Genomic DNA, 19,015 nt, shown 5'->3' with positions numbered 1-19,015 from the left:
AGGTAAGTGAAGGAAAGAGAAATTAGTTTTTGAATGTAGCATCCTAATATTTACTTTGGAAGGAAAAGATAATGAAAGATATAGAGATTAAAGAGATGCAAACCCAAGGTGGCCAGAGACCAGCATCTACAGTAACTCTCCTCAGCTCATTGGAAACAGACAGGTGTTCAACACCAATAGTCATTTTTAGGAAAAATAAACTAAACAAAAAACAACTCAAACTCAAATGAACAGAATCAGTAAAGACAAGATAATCTACAAACACATTATTTGCTCTCATTACTTTTTAAATCTTTCTATTGAGCCAAAATCTGCCTCCATGTTACCCCATTTTATTTTTCATTTTTAGAGCATAAGAACATTTTAAATTGCAATAAAGTTGAACTGAATAAAATTACTTTATATAGACATTATGATTCAGTTTTCCAGGTTCAAAAGCAAGAATGATAAAACTGGTCTACTTCTTTGGAATATCATGAGGAAACACTTAATTAACCATCATGAGGGCTTCTAAAGTTTTAATTACCACTAAAGATTCTACAATATCACCTCAAACCTACCAGTAATCATTAAGAAATTCAAAGGATGAATTAGAAGAGTGATGGAAGTCTTTCTGAGTTTGTTATTTGTTTAGACATTAACAATGTTCAATTTTATGTTCCTTTATAGGCACTAATGTGGCAAATAAACATAAGCCTGTGAGCATGGTGATTATAATTTCTTACATTACTGGTTCTCCATAGTCTCAGTTTTAAAAATAGGATTTCCTCAAAGTATTATATTTACCCACAGTTGATCTTCAAAATATAAGGAGTAGGAAAAACTTGTTATGAACAATTGATTTGAAGTATAAATAGGTGTTATAATTCCCCTATGTCACAATTCGGCTATCGTGTCCATAGAAATTTTAATCTTCTCTTTGCTTAGAGCTACACATATTTTATTATTTTAATAACAAGTTCTATTTGTATTATCCAGGTTAAAAAATAGTATGTCAATTGTCTTGGACACAAATCTGTCAAGCTGCTATGTTTCCATTTTCTCCAATATGATTTACTCAAGATTAATCTGATTTCACACCCAGGGAAGAACAGAAACTTCTCATCAATGATTCTCACTCCTTGATTTTGTAAAACCCAGATTTTCTAGTCTCGCAAAGTATTAGCAGTGTAGCTTCATGCTTCATTATACTGTGTAGTTCCTGGCTGAACTGATTATATCAAGAAGGTAGTTGTGGGCTGCAGTGATACTCACAAAATAGACTGTTGCCCTAACCGGTTTAGCTCAGTGGATAGAGCATCGGCCTGTGGACTGAAGGGTCCCAGGTTCGATTCCGGTCAAGGGCATGTACCTTGGTTGCGGGCATATACCAGGTAGGGGGTGTGCAGGAGGCAGCTGATCGATGTTTCCTCTCATCGATATTTCTAACTCTCTATTCCTCTCCCTTCCTCTCTGTAAAAAATCAATAAAATATACTTTAAAAAAAAAGTCTGTTGACCTAGACATTTATAGCCACTATTCTTAGATACACTTTTCACAAATACATTTAAACAAACATAATATACAGGCTGAGTTATTAATTAAGCAAAGGCAAACTTTAAGACCAATTTGAGTATACCCTAGAAAATGGACCCATTGTTTTCTCTTGATAAAATGCATTCCACCATAGCCAAGAGAATTCCCACAATAAACCAAAGTAGTTTAAACAATCACAAAATGTGGCTTTCATTCAAAAGTCATAAAGTAATTGTTTTCAATGATGTGTTTATTTTAAGAGAAAGCTACTAAATATACATGACAAAAATAAGATCTTAACCTACAATTATTTCCTCCCCCTTCCCCAACAAATATAAATTCCAAGGTCAGGTTGGACAATCCCTGTTGGAATATACCATGAGAAAATGGGAGTTGCAGTGACCCCGAATATTGCTTGAGCGGGTCATTTAGCCACTGTGATTAAGTGAACACATTAGTGTTCAAATAATAATGCTTCTGTTTCTCAGCACTTTTCCCCTTGTTAACCACCCTTGACACACAACCAGCCCAGACCAGAAATGCAGAACCTGAGACTGGACATGCCCAGGAACTGAAACTTTCCAAAAGTCTGAGACTACATTCTCAGAGAAAAACGCCACCTGGTAATTAAGGCTCCAATGTTCTAACTTGTTCTGAGTTCATCAAGTAAGCAATGTCAGTTATTTATTATGCTCTTTTCCCTCTTCTTCTATCTTATATTCATCAAGCAACAATCAAACATGTAACTATTTGTTTAATCAAATATTTTTTAAATAAAATTATGTAAGGCCAATCACTGTCTCTTGAGTACTGGCTTCTGATACTGGCTTTTATCTATCTTATCTTTTATCTTTTTCATCTTTTTGCCAATTCTGCTGGCAAAAATTTCACATAAGAACAGTGATGCTACACCGCTGTGCTAGGTAGGTAAATATCGAAAAAGAGAAAGAGAATATTAACAAGACACTGGTGCTGTTTATGGGTGAGGGGCAATATCCACTGCCCTAATCAACATGCCTACAAGATGGATCAATGATAGACTGTTGGTGAAAGTATAAATTGTTTCTACTTTCCTAGAAAGCAATATGGTTATACCTACGTTTAAAAAAATATTATTAAATTTGCTGGGGTGACCTTGGTTAATAAGATCATATAGGTTCAAGTGTACATTTCTATAACATATGATCTATATCTTGCATTGTGTGCCCTCCATCAACAGTCAAATCTCCTTCCTTTACCATGTATTTGGCCCCCTTTACCTTTTATTAGGTTAAACCTACTTTTGTAGGTTTCACCTACATTTAATACATTGTATTTCAATACATACATAATTGAAAATACTTAATTACTTTATGACTTTTAACATTCTCAAAAGCCTTAGACTTTTTCACACCTTTTGATTTATCAGTTCCATTTCTAAGAATTCATCTTAAAAGAATGATCATGGTATTGCTCAAAATATAGTGAAAAAGTTATTTGTGTCAAGGTTTTTAAACAAATATCAAAATATGTAATAAATAACTTTGCAAAACCAGGTAGAGGGTTGAATTTTTGTGGTACAACCATATATTGTAATACCATGCAAGTAATAAAAAATAGGTTGTAAAAGAGTATTTAACACAATGAAGGTTCATAAACATAGAAGGTTAATAAACATTTATTGAAAAAAAATGGATAATACTGGACCTGATTCATCAAGAAGAAAATCAATGGATATGTGTAGAATATTCCTTCATTTTTATAAACAACATACCTGTAACTCATATAACTGACTGTCTTTACAAAATCTGTACTTGGAAATCTGACAGCATCTCAAATTCAACATGTCCAAACCTGAACACCAGATCGTCCCCACATGGAGGTTTCTGCTCCTGGGTTTCTTCTCAGGTAAAATGTGACTCTCATGTTGCCTGTCTCTCCAATTTGGAGGGCAGCAGTTTGCCCTGTGACTTTGCTACCCTGATGTACCTAAGAAGAGTTGGTGATTTTTTAGCTTGTTCAGGTTTTTAGAGCAGAGTGACAAACTCTAAGCTCCTTACCTGTTGGACCAGAAACTGGAAGTCCCTATTGATTATTTAAAGATTTAAAACTTGCCCAAGAAACCATCCTGCTAGATTTTTTTTTAATGCTTATGTCATTGCACTTATTTAAAACTTTTCTTTATGATTTTCACTGCAGGTAGCATACTTTAAAAGGCCTTCCCCATTCCAAGATTACTTAATATTTGTTTTGTTTTTTATCTCATTATTTTATTATTTTTCTTATTCATATTTTAATAAACCTAGAGTTTTTTAGTCATATGGGATAAGAAAGAGATCTAACCTCATTTCCCCAATTTCCTGTTATTTAATGCTCCTATAAATAATCCAATCTTTCCTATAGTTTTGAAATTTTTCCTTCATAATAAATTAAATTATTATAGATATGTTCTGTCTTTCTATTTTGTTCTACTTATCTGCTACATATTCCACAGATATATAAAAGTTTCTAATCTATTTCGATATTATATATTTGTATTTGGCTGCACAAATTTCACAACCAATCTCAGTTAGTCTTCATTTTGAAACTTTGGCTGATTTTACAACCTTAATCTTCCTAATACATTTTAGAATACATTTTAACAATTCTTCAATTGTAATTGCACTAAACTAATCGATTATTTCACGAGTTATGGATATACTGAAATCAACTAGCATATAAAATTTTAGTTGCTTGCATTCCTACTCACACTGGCTTTAGACATTAATGTGGACTAATGACCCTTGAAAATCCAGCAGTGAGGGTGGCTTCCCACACGGTTCAAACAGGGCGCCAGCTCAGTTTCCCCATGATGATCTGGGCTTCTTGTGTGCTGTTTCCCTTCATCCACACAACAGCTGCCAGCGACAACCACAACTATGTGCTTTCTTGGTCCATCCACTAAGAAAAAAAGGCACTACTCCTCACAAGTACCTAACAAAAGTTCTGAGCTTTGTCCTTGACTTGGGGACCACCATGAGCTAGCAGCTGAGGCCGGGGAAATGTGGTGACTGACTGGTGCACAATCCCACCAGGCACTACCTTGGGGTCTGCGAAGGGGTCATTCCAAACCAAACCAGTGAGCCGCTACAAAAGAGGAGGAATTAAAATAAATGTTGGGATTAACCTTGAGGTCTACTGCCATTAGCCCAATGAAAACTTATAACTTAAAAATGTCCTCCAGAACCCTAAACGGTTTGGATCAGTGGATAGAGCGTCAGCCTGCGGACTCAAGGGTCCAGGTTCGATTCCGGTCAAGGGCATGTACCTTGGTTGTGAGCACATCCCCAGTGGGGGCGGCGTGCAAGAGGCAGCTGATTGATGTTTCTCATCAATGTTTCTAACTCTCTATCCCTCTCCCCTCCTCTCTGTAAAAAATCAATAAAATATATTAAAAAAAATGTCCCCCAGAAATGTCAACGTTCTTATATCATAACAACACACATCTATTTAAAATATGCACAAACTCATTTATGTAGGTGTGTACCTACATGGACACAATGTATGTGTATCCTTACAAAGCCAAATAACTGGAATCCAAAGGGGAAATGGCCACATCAAAATTATGACAGATACTGGGCAAACTAATATAACAGTTGAACATATAACTCATTGTGCTGGTTAGAATATTATTTTGCTCACCTTACTGCCCACCAGTCAGACTGTTGATGCCCATGACCTCTGTACTTATTCAAAATAGCCCATTTACTCTCTTTCTCCTCAATGAAGCTATGCCTGAAACATCATTCAGTTTTATTTCATCATTCACAGCCAGCATATTATAAAATAGTATCTTAGAGCATGTAATATGTATTTGATTAGGATACATGTCAATATATTGCTTCCTCTAAATATCCCAAGCCCTCTTAAAGGCAAAGCCATTTCCTATCTAGTCTGTCTATTGAACACCTTAGTAAGGAGCTTAGCAGAGATCACTGGTATGTTAAGGATTACCCAATAAATATTCATGAAGTAAAACATCATTAATTTTATAAACTTTGTTCTGTATAATTATATGTGGGAAGCACACTGTTAAACAAGGATTCATGAACCTGTATTCCTCCAAACTAGATTCCTACTGGCCCCATAACATGCCTTGCCATGCTCACCTTCATTGTTTGCATATTTAATTCAACTCAGTTGAACAATCATTTATTTTGCAGCGATGATGTGCCCAGATATGCTAGGCGCTAAGCATACAAATGTTGTTAATAAATTACTTTGTCTTCAAGGGACCATAGTCTAGCCATTTAATATCCCTTTTTAGAACATCCTCCCTACCCCTTTTCTGTCTTCTAATCCTTATTTCTTCCCTTAGCATGTGATGTACATTCATCTTATTTTCTACTTAATCTCCAGTAACATCAATGAAGCTGTGAATTTCATCTTTTTCTGAGTGCTCAGGGTTGTATGAAGGAAAAGGTCAGATTAAAAGGAAGGTAGGAAAGTGAGCTGTGAGGGGTGGATCTTAGCAGGAGGCAGGCATTACAGGCTGCGAAGGCAAACTCCTCCATGTTTAGGAGCTGCTATCCCAGAGACACCACCATCTCAGTTACCTGTGCTAAGGGGACAGAATGCCATGTGTAAGGAAAGGTCATGGGGCAATCAACTCACTTTAAAAGGACAGAGTCAGCCTGGCTGGTGGTTGAGTGTCAACCTATGAACCAGGAAGTCATGCTTTGATTCTCAGTCAGGGCACATGCCCAGGTTGCAGGCTTGATCCCCAGCAAGGGGCCTATAGGAGGCAGCCAATCAATGATTCTCTCTCATCATTGATGTTTCTATCTCTCCCTCTCCCTTCCTCTCTGAAATCAATTTAAATTTTTTTTAAAAAAGGACAGTCAGATTTACCTTCCTCACAGCCCGAATCAGCCTGACAGTAATGCATCTGTCACAAAATAGACACACACACACACACACACACACACACACACACACACACACACACACTCCTTTTTTCTTGTTGAGTTCTAAAATCTCTTTAATAAGGATGGGATAGGGAAGGGAGAAAGGATGTTTATTTTACAATTAGAGACTTAAATTAAGTGCATGGTTGAGTTAATATATCACTGTGACTGATTTTCAATTAACTCATCAATTAATCAACACATATAAATGATATACTATTCATTTTTTTTCCTCAGCTTTATTACAATATGGAAAGGAAAAATGGAAGGCAGAGAGGTGGGAGAGATGAAGCTCTTAGGAAATTAAAGCATGTTTGTTAGGCAAGAAGATGAGACCATCACCACAGAGATGTAAGAAAGAAGATTAGATCAGGAAAGACTCAGATGTCACCTAGGACTGCCTCACCGAGTGTGCAGAGACTAGTAGTAGTAACTGGAGACTGTGGATCAAGAAGCTACTAAAACAAATGACTCTACTTGATAGGATTTAAGGTTTTCCTTATTGTTATTCATTTCTTAACACTAGTAATTTCATATAGAGGCATTTCATTTACAAACAATTCATTAAGAAAGGTAAGAAATACAAATAATTGTCATATTTATTTTCTTCTGTTTCAAAGTAACAGCCCTTAATAAGCCCTTAGTAAAAGGACACTATAAATGTATCTCTGCAATAGTTTTCTTTCTTTTTAAATACATATTCTTTGGGGAAATTTTTTTAGGTCAATGTAATAGAATAAAAAGCATATTTCCATACAAAACATTCCCCAGAAACTTCATATGCCAAACATTACATGAGGTAAACTATTGATCTGAGCCACATGGCATTTCTGAGTTTGCTCATGAAATGAATTTTAATATAGAATTTACACTAGAGAAGTTGACCCTGCCACAACTGAATTTTAAGTCACTTAACAGTATATTTGTCATTCAGGAGAGGATTACAACCAAAAGTACACTTTCTAAAAAAAAAAAAAAAAATTTAGCATGTTTTTTAAAATTTACAAAATATACATATATTCACCATAAGACAAAATCACAATGGATTACAAATAATCCATATGATCATAATTCCATAACTACATTTTTTCCTTGCAACCAATTGTTACTACTGATCTGTAAATCTCCACTGAAGAAGTGCTTCACATCTTGAAATGAAAATCCATAGTTACAAAAATTTCATGTTTAAAAAAACTATTTCTTACCTGGGTAGTAGAGAGCTCAGTGAGAAGGCTATTTTCATCATGTTTCAACCTTATAAAAACCTTTAAAACCACTATTTCAGAGAAATCATTTTGGAGAGGGGAAAAAAAAAACCCTTTCCATTCAACAATATTCAATCTAAATATTTATCAATTGACTGTATTCCAATCACATAGTAGTACCTATGAAAATGGTAAATCAGAAGTATAGTAATCTCCCACAAAAATAAAAATGTAGTAGCAAAAATCTACATAATTCAAGCAGTTTTATGTTATTACCTATTTATGTCTTCTAACTGCAGATCAAAATCTTGAAGTTTCTTTTGATATTTCTCTGTAAAGTTACAGAACTCATTAAAAATCGAAGATTTCAAATCAGGGTATGGGCATTCCAACGCGTCTAATTCCATTGGCAGTTCACTAAGCAGGCTCCTCCTTTCTTCTGAATAATGATCTAGTATCTGAAAAATAAATTACATGATTGTTTTATTTAACACCAATGACAAACTGATAAACAAATTACTGTCTGCTTCACACTTACTTTAATACTCCAGTCTGAAAGATTATTTTCTAAATTCTGTTGCTTCAGGCTAAGTCTTTCAAAGACAGCTTTTAATTGTTTCTTCACAGAGTCAACCTATTGGAACATTTAGAACAAGTAGTATGCAAATTCTTGTGATTCATTCAATATGTATATTTAAATTCACATGAATTAATCTCAAAAGTCAGTAAGTGATGATAAATTAGATAAGAGAATGTGCCTTTGAGGACCTGGTGGAGAGGGTTCAAGTGATGCCATAGCCAGGCGAGCTTATCAGAGGAGTTTCCAGACACATAACTCAAAACTGGGCTGGGAAGTATAGTGGGGTCCTAGCCTCTGCACCCAAATTTTGATTTTGTTTGTGGTAAGGCAGAGAGCTCACCAGATTGTCTGTTCCAATCAGCCTTTCCTTCCCTTGCATCCCTTGCCTCTAACCCTCAACTGGACATGGGATTTTTAATATATTTTTATAAATTATTATTTATGAAAGCAATATAACACTACAGACAACTGAAAAATAGAGTGAGAAAAATCACCTAAAAGCCAATGTCTAGTGCAACTATGATCACAGAGTTTATGTTCTAGTCAGGGGAGATTGTCAATAAATAAAAAATAGCTACGAAAGTATCAGGAGGAGGTAAGTGATGTAAAAACAGGGTGAGGTAATAGGGAGTGACTATGGCTTCCCTCAAGTGGACTATCACAACAGGTCACTCAGAAGAGAGGACATTTAGGCAAACACCTAAGGACAAAAAGCACCCTCAGTGAAGCAGAGGAAGTAGCCCGTGCACAGGCCCCGAGACAGGAAGGAGCCTGATATGTGTGAGAAGGAATAGAAAGAAGGCCAGACCAGTGACGGTGGCGGAAACGGGTTTCAGGTAGAAGATGAGACTGAAGAAGCAGGGAGGGGCATGATGTGAGCCAGGAGGAGCCCTGAGGGGATTTGCCAGGGGGATGACTTGATCCCCATGCACTGAAGGTAGGTCCCAGAATGCAATGGGAGGAGGAACAAGAATGAAAGCTAGGAGACTAGGTATGAGGCCATTGTAACATTCTAGGCTCCAAATGAATAAGCTTGGACAGATTTAAGGATGTTTAAGATACTGAATAGAGAGAATTTGCTGTATCTTCTATTAAAATACACCCATGTTGGTTCCTTATCTCAAACGGTTCTATTTGGGACAAAAAATGAAATATTACGTTATTAAAAGTAAAGGTAATATACTGACCTCTTTCAGTACATCCACTGAGTTCAACTCACTGTGTGAGTGTGAATGCTGTCTGTATTTTAGGTCTGCTATCAATTGCTGAATAGGATTTATCACATTTTTAAGATACAGGCACCATTGTTCAGATAACTCTTGTTCTAAAGTGAAACAAAATTAAATCAAGATAACACATTATTTTAACTTTTTAAGAACAGGTTCTTAGAGTGCAGATTTAGTTTTGGATTATTTTAGTAAAAAACAAACAGTAGTTAATAAAAGAACATGAAGTGAGTGGTCCACTTTCATCTTCAAAACACCCCTTTAAATATAGGATTAAAAAAAAAACAACTCACCAAAATTCTTAAGGTCAGAAAGACATTCACTTCCAAAGTTCTCTTCTTTGAAAAAAGATTTTATTTCAGATTCCACTTTAGACCTGAAATAGACATTATCTGGGTTTAAAAAATAGTAGTAGAAATTTAACCTAATGTGGTTTTATTCACCGGTTTATTTATTCTGATCACATACTAAATTCCTAACATGGATTTGGTACTTGCCTGACACTACCAGTGAACATTTGGTCTCTCCAAAATGTCCAGTGAGACATTTGGCCCATACCAAAAGGTCTTGGATAGTTCATCCTGATCAAAACATCCATGGGGACTTTGATCTATGGCTAAAGGACCTTGAAATTTGGTCCTGTCTAAAACATCCATGAGCATATTTGGTCCGTGCCAAATGGTCCTTGGTTCTGTCAAAAATGCCCATGCTTAGGAAATGCTGGATTCAGATAACCCATAATGCTTATTTCTACTCTTGGCTTACAGGGATAATATATTAAAAAGTACTGTCATGTTTTATTGGTCCAATAGGGTTGTGGCTGTATTGCCAGTAATAGTACCCTTCTTGCCTCAGTAGCCTAGCTGGTAATGGCAAATGGGGTTAGCTGGATGGTTTCAGGTTGGAATCTTGCAGAAGAGCAGAATTTATATTAACTATGCATGTTTTGGACAGGCCCAAATATCAAGGCATGGACCAAATATCTCTGGACGTTTTAGACAAGACCAAATGTTTTGCAAGGAAAAGAAGCATAAGTGAACGCTCTGGGGAGAAGTAACAGCGAAAGCCAAGGTGAGCCAGTGACATGCCCTAGCATCACTTCTTTAGAGAGAGCTTGGGGCATTGGGAAGCCATTGAGGGATATTAAGCTGACCTCCCCTGCTCAGCAGATCTGTGTTTCAGAAAGATTTCCAAGGCAGCAAGATGCAGGAAAGACTGGAAAGAGGGGTGATCAATAGAAATGGAAAATGAACAGGAGGGGACAAGGTGAATCTGAACCAACAAGGAGGTTATTTTAAATGTTAAGAGAAAATGAATTCCTGAACTAAGGAAATAAGGGTAAAAGTATATTTGGTTTTTATACAGTAGTAAAAGGAATAAATCTTAATGACCTTTTACATATTATTTAAATATAGTCATTTTTAGCCCTGAGCAGTGGTTAGAGCATCGGCCCAGTCAAGGGCACGTACCTTGGTTGTGGGTTCAATCCCCAGCCCCTTTAGGAGTGAGAGGCAACCAGTTGATGTGTCTCACATCAGTGTCTCCCTCTCTCTCTCTCTCTACCCCGCTCCTCCCTCTCTTTCACACTCTCTAAAAATCAATGGAAAAAATATCCTCTGGTGAGAATTAAAAACAAACAAAAAATAAATATAGTCACTTTTAGAGTAAAAGCATAACCTGCTCTAAATGGACATTCAAAAATATTATAGTTTATTCTTTGTTTATGGCAGATTTAATGAAATAATAGAAAATATTTTATTTATTATGATTATAAAAATGCAATATTAAAAATGGCGAGAGAAACTAAGATGGCGGCACAGGTAAACACCGGGAAATTGTCACCTCCCACAACAATTGAAAATTACCGCAAAGGACTGAGCAAACATCATCCAGAACAACAGAAAGGCTGGCTGAGTGTAAATTCTACAACTAGAAGGAAAGAGAAGCACGCTGAGAGCCAGAGGCGCTGCGGAGGTGAAGTGCAGAGGTACGGCGGCGCGCGCGAGGAAAGGGGGTGGCGCCTGAGGACGCAGCTGTCTTTTTGAATCACAAACTCCCGACTGCTCTGAACTCCGGTTCCGGGAAGTCTCTGGGGACCCAGGTCTCATACAGGGAGAAGCTGGTCTGTCCGGCAGCGGGCGAACTTGAAGGCGGCTTTCCCTCAGAGGTGCTTGCAGCCGTTACCGGGACACTGAGACCCGCGACTCCGGGCGGAGAATCGGCCATAGCTCCCTGATCCGCCCTTTGACTCCCTGAGACCCCGCCCCACCCAGGCTGCGGCAGAGGCTTTTGCATGTGAATGTACCTAACTGCAGCCCAGCCAGGCAGACGGGGAACTTCCAAGAGAAGGCCCAAGGCCCCGCAGCGGCTTGCATTGCTTCACAGCTGAGCCTCTTCGTGGCTCCTGCTGTGTGGCCTCAGGCAGAGGCTGAATTAGCACCTCCTTAGATCCAGGAGCCACTGGACCATCCAGATTGCAACTCCTCAGATCCATAAGGGACACACTCAGGGAGCAGACTCAGTGAGCACCAAAGCCCCACTGAAGCAAGTCTTGCCCCAGAAGGGTGTCTTCAGCACAGAAGTTCTCCCACTTTAGACACAGCTGATTCTCACAGCCAATTGGCCTGGAGGTCAATTCCTCCCAGTGATTCTACAACAACCAAGGCACCAAGAGTGCACCAAGAGTGTCCACCCCAGGTAACTGGGGAGGCTGAGCTACTGGGCCCTACAGGACACCTGGCGCGCAGGGCCACTCTATCAACACAGGGAAGCTGCCAAAATGCGGAGACAAAGAAACAGGTCACAAATGGCAGAAATGGAGGAAAGCAAACGATTGGATATAGAGTTCAAGGCCACGTTTATAAGGTTTTTCAAGAATTTTATGGAAACCACCGATAAATTTAATGAATCCCTCAATAAGTATAGGGAGACCATGGAGGACATGAAAAAGGACCAACTAGAAATTAAGCATACACTGACTGAAATAAAGAATAATTTACAGAGATCCAGCAGCAGACAAGAGGACCCCAAGAATCAAGTCAAAGATTTGAAATTCAAAGAAACAAAAAATACCCAACCGAAAAAGAAAAAAGAAAAGAGATTCCAAAAATATGAAGATAGTGTAAGGAACCTCTGGGACAACTTCAAGCGTACCAACATCAGAATTATAGGGGTACCAGAAGGAGAGAGAGGGCAAGATATTGAAACCCTTTTTGAAGAAATAATGACAGAAAACTTCCCATACCTGGTGAAAGAAATGAACTTACAAGTCCAGGAAGCGCAGAGAACCCCAAACAAAAGGAATCCAAAGAGGACCACACCAAGACACATCATAATTAAAATGCCAAGAGCAAAAGATAAAGAGAGAATCTTAAAAGCAGCAAGAGAAAGACAGTCAGTTACCTACAAGGGCGTACCCATACGACTGTCAGCTGATTTCTCAACAGAAACCATGCAGGCCAGAAGAGAGTGGCAAGAAATATTCAAAGTGATGAATAGCAAGAACCTGCAACCAAGATTACTTTATCCAGCAAAGCTATCATTCAGAATAGAAGGTCAGATAAAGAGCTTCACGGATAAGAAAAAGCTAAAGGAGTTCATCACCACCAAACCAGCATTATATGAAATGCTGAAAGGTATTCTTTAAGAAGAGGAAGAAGAAAAAGGAACTCTGACCATTTGCCACAGCATGGATGGAACTGGAGAGCGGATAAATACCACATGATCTCACTCATTTGTGGAATATAATGAACAACATAAGCTGATGACTGTCGGGACTTGGAGGGAAGGTAGGGGAGGGTGGGGGTAAGGGGGAAAGATCAACCAAAGGACTTATATGCAAGCATATAGGCCTAATCAATGGACATGGACAACGGGGGGGTGAGGGCATGAGCGGGGGGGGGGGGGTAGAGGGTAACGTGGGGACAAGGACACATATGTAATATCTTAATCAATAAAAAATATATTAAAAAAAAAGAAAAAAAATGGCATAAAATTAAAAATAGGAACAATTACAACACTTTAATACAACAATTTTTTAAATTTTGCTTATAGGTTTCTAACTGTTACCTACATGTATATGTATTTTAAATGGTTGTAATTATGGCATATTTACCATTTTATATTGATGTTTTTTGCATATTTTAAAGATATTTTAAAATAATTATCATGGTTATCATTTATTTAAATGGCTGCACAGTATCCATGTTATATATGTGCCATCTTCTTCTAAACCTATTCACTTACATGGGCCAGGAGTTTTGTTTGTATGTATAAAAAAGGGATACTAGTGTAGATGACAATGCACTATGTTTTTTCCCAGTGTGTAATTTTTGCCAGAAGTACCTTTAAGAACACATTTGAAACTATTAAATGAATGATGGGTGCATAGTAGTGTAGTAAAACCAGAAATTATTTCATAATGGATTTGTTTGAACAAAAACATAGTACTTATGAACCATCTAGCTTAGTTCCCTTATATTTTCAGCACCTAGAAAGCCGTAATAGTTCATCCAAACCAACAGAAGTGGCTTTGATCAACCTGCTACTTTGCATGTACAATTCTAGTGAGCTCCATCCTGGCTTCATAGACTAATAACCCTGACCCATCCAACAAGACCAGCCCATTTCTCTGCTTGTCCTGAGTGCCCAACAGAATCCAGAAGCATTTTTTATGCCCTCAAGAGCTACAAGAATCCGAGACTAGCTCGTGAATGCAGTCTAGCACTTCCTAAATTGTGATCCATAGAACAGTAATGCATGGGATGCTAGCTAGAAAAAATGAAAATGGTGAACTAAACAAAATCAGACACATTTCTATAGTGCAGGATTTCCCAGAAACCTGATTATGCTACAGTGCATTGAGGTTCTCCAAAAATGTATGAAATATAAAGTATTTTCCTAACATATAGGACCATGAAACTCATTATACTCCACAGTCTCATGAAGAATATTTCTGTTTTATAGAATATGATTTAGGAAATATAGCTACAAATTGTGATGGACATGAGAACATTAAAAAAAAAAAAAAATTTAACTCTGGAAGAGAGCTCTGCCCTTTCATCATTGACAAGCCAGACTGGGTCCCAGGTGTTCACGAGTTTGCAACTCTGCAGTCCACACAACCTCCTCCACATCGGTAGAGGGGTTCAAATAAATGTTAGGCAACTTCTGTGTCCAAATCTGCCAATTTAAGTGCCTCCTAATGCTATTTGACCTTTCCTCTGGTACCATGACCATGATGCTACTAGAAAAAGCCTCTTGAGATTTTGTGTGACCATTTGCCTAGATGATATATACTTTATATATTTTTAAACATATTTTTATTGATTTCAGAGTGGAAGGGAGAGGGAGAAGGAGATAGAAAGATCAATGATGAGATAGAATCATTGATCAGCTGCCTCCTGCATGCCCCTCACTAGGGATCCAGCCCACAACCCGGACATGTGCCCTTGACCAGAATCGAACCTGGGACCCCTCAGTCTGCAGACCGATGCTCTATCCACTAAGCCAAACCAGCTAGGGCTAAAATCTACATTTAAAAAAGCATACTTTACAAATACCATTATCTTTAAAACTAGTATATATGCCCCTAATGGAGGGAACCATCTGCCTTCTCTTTTTGTCTTAACCTTTGGGAAGACATTTATTTTTCAAAGATTACAATTAAGATTAAGTATAGAATCACTATTTTGTTTTAATTCATCTTGAAGTGGATGCTGGAAATAATAACAAGAGTCAGAAATCCAAATTGAATAAATGAGTCATGATGTAGTTCCATCCAGAAATCAATGAGCAACTATAGTCCCTTAGTTTATTTGTTCATTTATTTATTGAAAACATTTATATATCTCCTATTATGTATCCTACAATGAGAAAATGAATATAATGGGATGGTTGCCCTACTTACCATTTTAGCAGATAAATATTATCTTTTTTTTCTGAAGGAAAGCAAAAGTCATTTTAATATAGTCACTGAATTCCAAATTAAATTGAGGAAATAAAATTTTTTGATTTGGCTCACATTCAAACTGAAACTTTCAATTTTGGTTATAATAGTTTAATTAACATGGAAGGTTATAGAACATCTAACTAAATCAGTGCAAGTCTTAGTAATTCCTCTGTGTACTTACTGAGATTTCCCCCAGTCCTTACCTGACTTCCTTTAGCCTTTGGTGTTCCTGCCACCACACCTGCCTGTGTTGTTTTATTAGTTGTTGTTCCTTAGATATCTTTGAAGTCTGCACTGCTTTTTTTATCTAGATTTAGAGAAACAAAAATGAGCCATTTAAAATTCTTAAAATGTGTTTTCCACAATGGAAATGTTTAATCTGTATTTTCTAAATTAAATACTAACTCTTTTTCAATCTTATTAGTGCATCTTCTAACACAAAATTTACCTGAAAATAAGTATTATATTAAACAAAAAGCAGGGAAGTGAAAGAGAAAATGATTTGGAATACTGACCAGTTTAAGAACTGTTTTTAAAGCATTTGTGAAAAGAATGATGAAGTGGTTCTATTTTTCATACATATAATAAATAACACCTAATTCATTCAGTCCCAGAAAATTTTTCCATGTATTTTCTCGCCTTCTGACATACCTTCCCTGCCAGGCATCGTGAACATCATTAGGCCCATTTTACAGAAGAAGACACTACTGTTCAGAGAAATTAAAAGACTTGGTCAAGGTCATAAAGCTCATAAACATGAGAATCACACAGAACCGCGGTGTCTGAATTGGTTTTTAGCTGATCCTTCAGCAAAGGATGAAAAAAGTCATTGGATAAATTGTTAGGAGGCCTGGCTATATGACCTTGAACATGCAATTTTAATCTTCCATGACTTTGTAAACAAGTTTTTTAAATATTTGAAGATACTTGAAAATGTAAAAAGTTATATACATTAAAACCCATATTTTTAAAATTGAAAGTTTCCCCAAATGTTATGACTTTAAAAAAGGTATCATAGAATTAGTACTGGGGTTTCTGTTGACAAGTTCTGCCAGGCCGGGGTTTGTTTGCCCTAAGATCCATTCCTGGCCATTTTCTCTGATCTGCTCCACATCACAGAGTAGCCTGTGTTTCCCAAACACTCCTATCAGCTGGCTTCCCGTTGGGTTCAGCCAAAGGGAGACACTGGCAGCGGGAGGTCGAAGGGAAGGAGGAAAGGAGAAGCCAAAAGGTGACTGCTCCTACCTCTCTGCTCTCACAGGGGTCTCTAGGAGCAGCTCCACCTTCTCCATTTGCTCCCACTTTTCTTGACAGCTTTACTACAGTTCCAACTATCTCTGGGTAGGGAAGCTCCGTTCATGAAATGTGGTACAGCCTTGCTTTTGTTATTGAATTTACTGGGGTGATATTGGTTCACATGTCCCTTTAACTTAGGCATGGCATGATTTCCTGCTGTTTTAATCCCAAACTGTTTCAAAGTCCTGTTTGGCTTCTCAGCTCTATCACCTGGGTAACCATTTCCTGAATTAAAGACCCCTCTGCTCAGTAAAAACTTCCTCAAGTGGTGTCTGTTTCCAGGTTAGACTCTGACCCATACTCATGTGTATTCCCAACTTGTGTATTTCATATTAATACTTTTAAACATCCACAAAAGTGCTACTCATATCAGAAACTTCATGAAACATGCATATTTTACATTTTCTCTGCTACTAATAGTCTGAAAGCTTTAACAGACCAATACTTAAAATATAAAAACTTCAGAAGACAAGACCTAAAAAGACTTTATAATGCAGGCTATTTCTAGCTGTCATTCACTGATTACTTTAACCTTGAGTTTCTTTCTGCTATTCTGGTTACTGATTCAAAATTAGGCCTGTAACAAAACAAAATAACCCAAACATTACTTTAAAAAAAAACAAAGTCAAACTCACATCTTTTCTTCAGAAGGTCTTAAGAGTGCCACAATCATGAAATTTAGAAGTACATTCAAATAACAGGACACCACCAGAATACATTCAGAATCTCTATTTTATCTACACACAGAGAAAGTACATAGTGACACCATGTACTTCTAAAAACTGACACGCTCCTAAATTCATTCCAACTATTTGTCATCTATTGTCTCTAAAGTTTGTTGCAGCAGACACAACTTTTAAAATTAGATTTCTTTGACATATTTGGTCCATGTTGTACAAAAAGTTAAAACACATTGGTGAAAGATGTAGACACATTTTTATAGCTTAAAAAAGTCAGTACTGTTGCCTTTGGGCCCAGGGAAAGACAAATTAAGTAGACTATAAACATCAAAATAAAGTTACTATTTTTCACTAGACACTTCCTATATCTTGCAGAACATCCTAATTTTTTTGTAAATTCACTCATTGACTTCACTTCTATCCCCAAGCCAAAAATTCAGAAAAATAAAGTCTTATAAAGGAAAAAGTTTTAAGGTTGTATCTTTATCAATATAGAGATTTTCAGGTTATTTCAATTCATGGTGCTGGGCAATGAGCCACATGAAATCAATATTTAAGGTGGATGATGATTTATGCAGAATGCTGATGAATTTAAGAGAACAAAAATAATAAATTCATAAAAGAATCAGAAACTAGGGTTCCTTATGGACTTCATTGTGATGATCCAAGATAATAAAACTTAAACAGGCACCTTGAAATGCCATAAAAGCACTTTAGGCCAGATGGACCATCTTTAAATATAAATAACAATAACTGGTGGACTATTTAAGTGTTGGTTACATGTGTGTAGATATTTGTTAAAATTCATTGAGATGTACATTTAAGATTTGTACACTTTATTTTATAGGAGTTATACCTTAATAAAGAATTGTTAAATAAATCAAAAGAAAAAACAACTATATACACTAAGTTACAATTTCACATCTCTCAGGTTGGTAAAACTGCAAATGTTTAACAAAACACTCTTTGAGGTCATGGGAAAACATGCTCTCTCTTTAGTTGCTAATGGAAATACAAAATGATGCAAACCCGCCCCCCAAGGGAATTTGAAGCTGTATAGGAAGATTTCATATAGATTTACCTTAACTTATAGAAATCTACCTGAAAAATATCTTAGTAAAAGCATAAAAAGATAAATGAACAGAGCTGTTCATTCACTGAAGCACTATTTGTAAGAGAAGACTGGAGCACAAAAATTCCATCAGTAAGTATTCTTGCTAAAGTAAATGGAACCTGAATCTGATCAAATCTCTACATATAACTATCAATTTACTGGAAATGCAAGAGACAGAAAAACATGTTAAATGACACCACCAGGATGTAACCAGCACTCCAGACTGTAAGAAACTATAAAAAAAAAAACCACAATAAAATTTACTCAAGAGCCTGAGCTGGTTTGGCTCAGTGGATAGAGCATTGGCCTGTGGACTGAGCGTCCTGGGTTTGATTCTGGTCAAGGGCACATGCCCAGATTGCAGGCTCGAGCCCCACTGTAGGGTGTGCAGGAGGCAGCTGATCAATGATTCTCTCTCATCATTGATGTTTCTATCTCTCTTTCCCTCTCCCTTCCTCTCTGAGATCAATAAAAAAATATTTTTAAAAAATTTATTCAAGAAATAAATCACAAGGACACAAGGG

The 19,015-nt window shown here is 37.0% G+C and overlaps 1 protein-coding gene across 1 annotated transcript in view; it reads right to left on the bottom strand.

Moving 5' to 3' along the window:
• The window catches only part of CCDC148 (coiled-coil domain containing 148), a 226,082-nt gene that overhangs the window by 129,843 nt on the left and 77,224 nt on the right, over window positions 1-19,015 (bottom strand). The window contains exons 5-9 of the mRNA XM_036320389.1: window positions 15,605-15,708; window positions 9,745-9,827; window positions 9,413-9,549; window positions 8,184-8,279; window positions 7,922-8,103 (exon numbers count right to left, since the gene is read on the bottom strand). Coding sequence (XP_036176282.1) covers window positions 7,922-8,103; window positions 8,184-8,279; window positions 9,413-9,549; window positions 9,745-9,827; window positions 15,605-15,708 — 602 coding nt within the window. The remainder of the gene's footprint in view (window positions 1-7,921; window positions 8,104-8,183; window positions 8,280-9,412; window positions 9,550-9,744; window positions 9,828-15,604; window positions 15,709-19,015) is intronic.

This window comes from Myotis myotis, unplaced genomic scaffold (genome assembly GCF_014108235.1).
Source record: "Myotis myotis isolate mMyoMyo1 unplaced genomic scaffold, mMyoMyo1.p scaffold_m19_p_8, whole genome shotgun sequence".
Taxonomy (NCBI): Eukaryota; Metazoa; Chordata; class Mammalia; order Chiroptera; family Vespertilionidae; genus Myotis; species Myotis myotis.
Note: the sequence above shows the minus strand (reverse complement) of the source record. Positions and strands in the feature narration are given on the sequence as shown.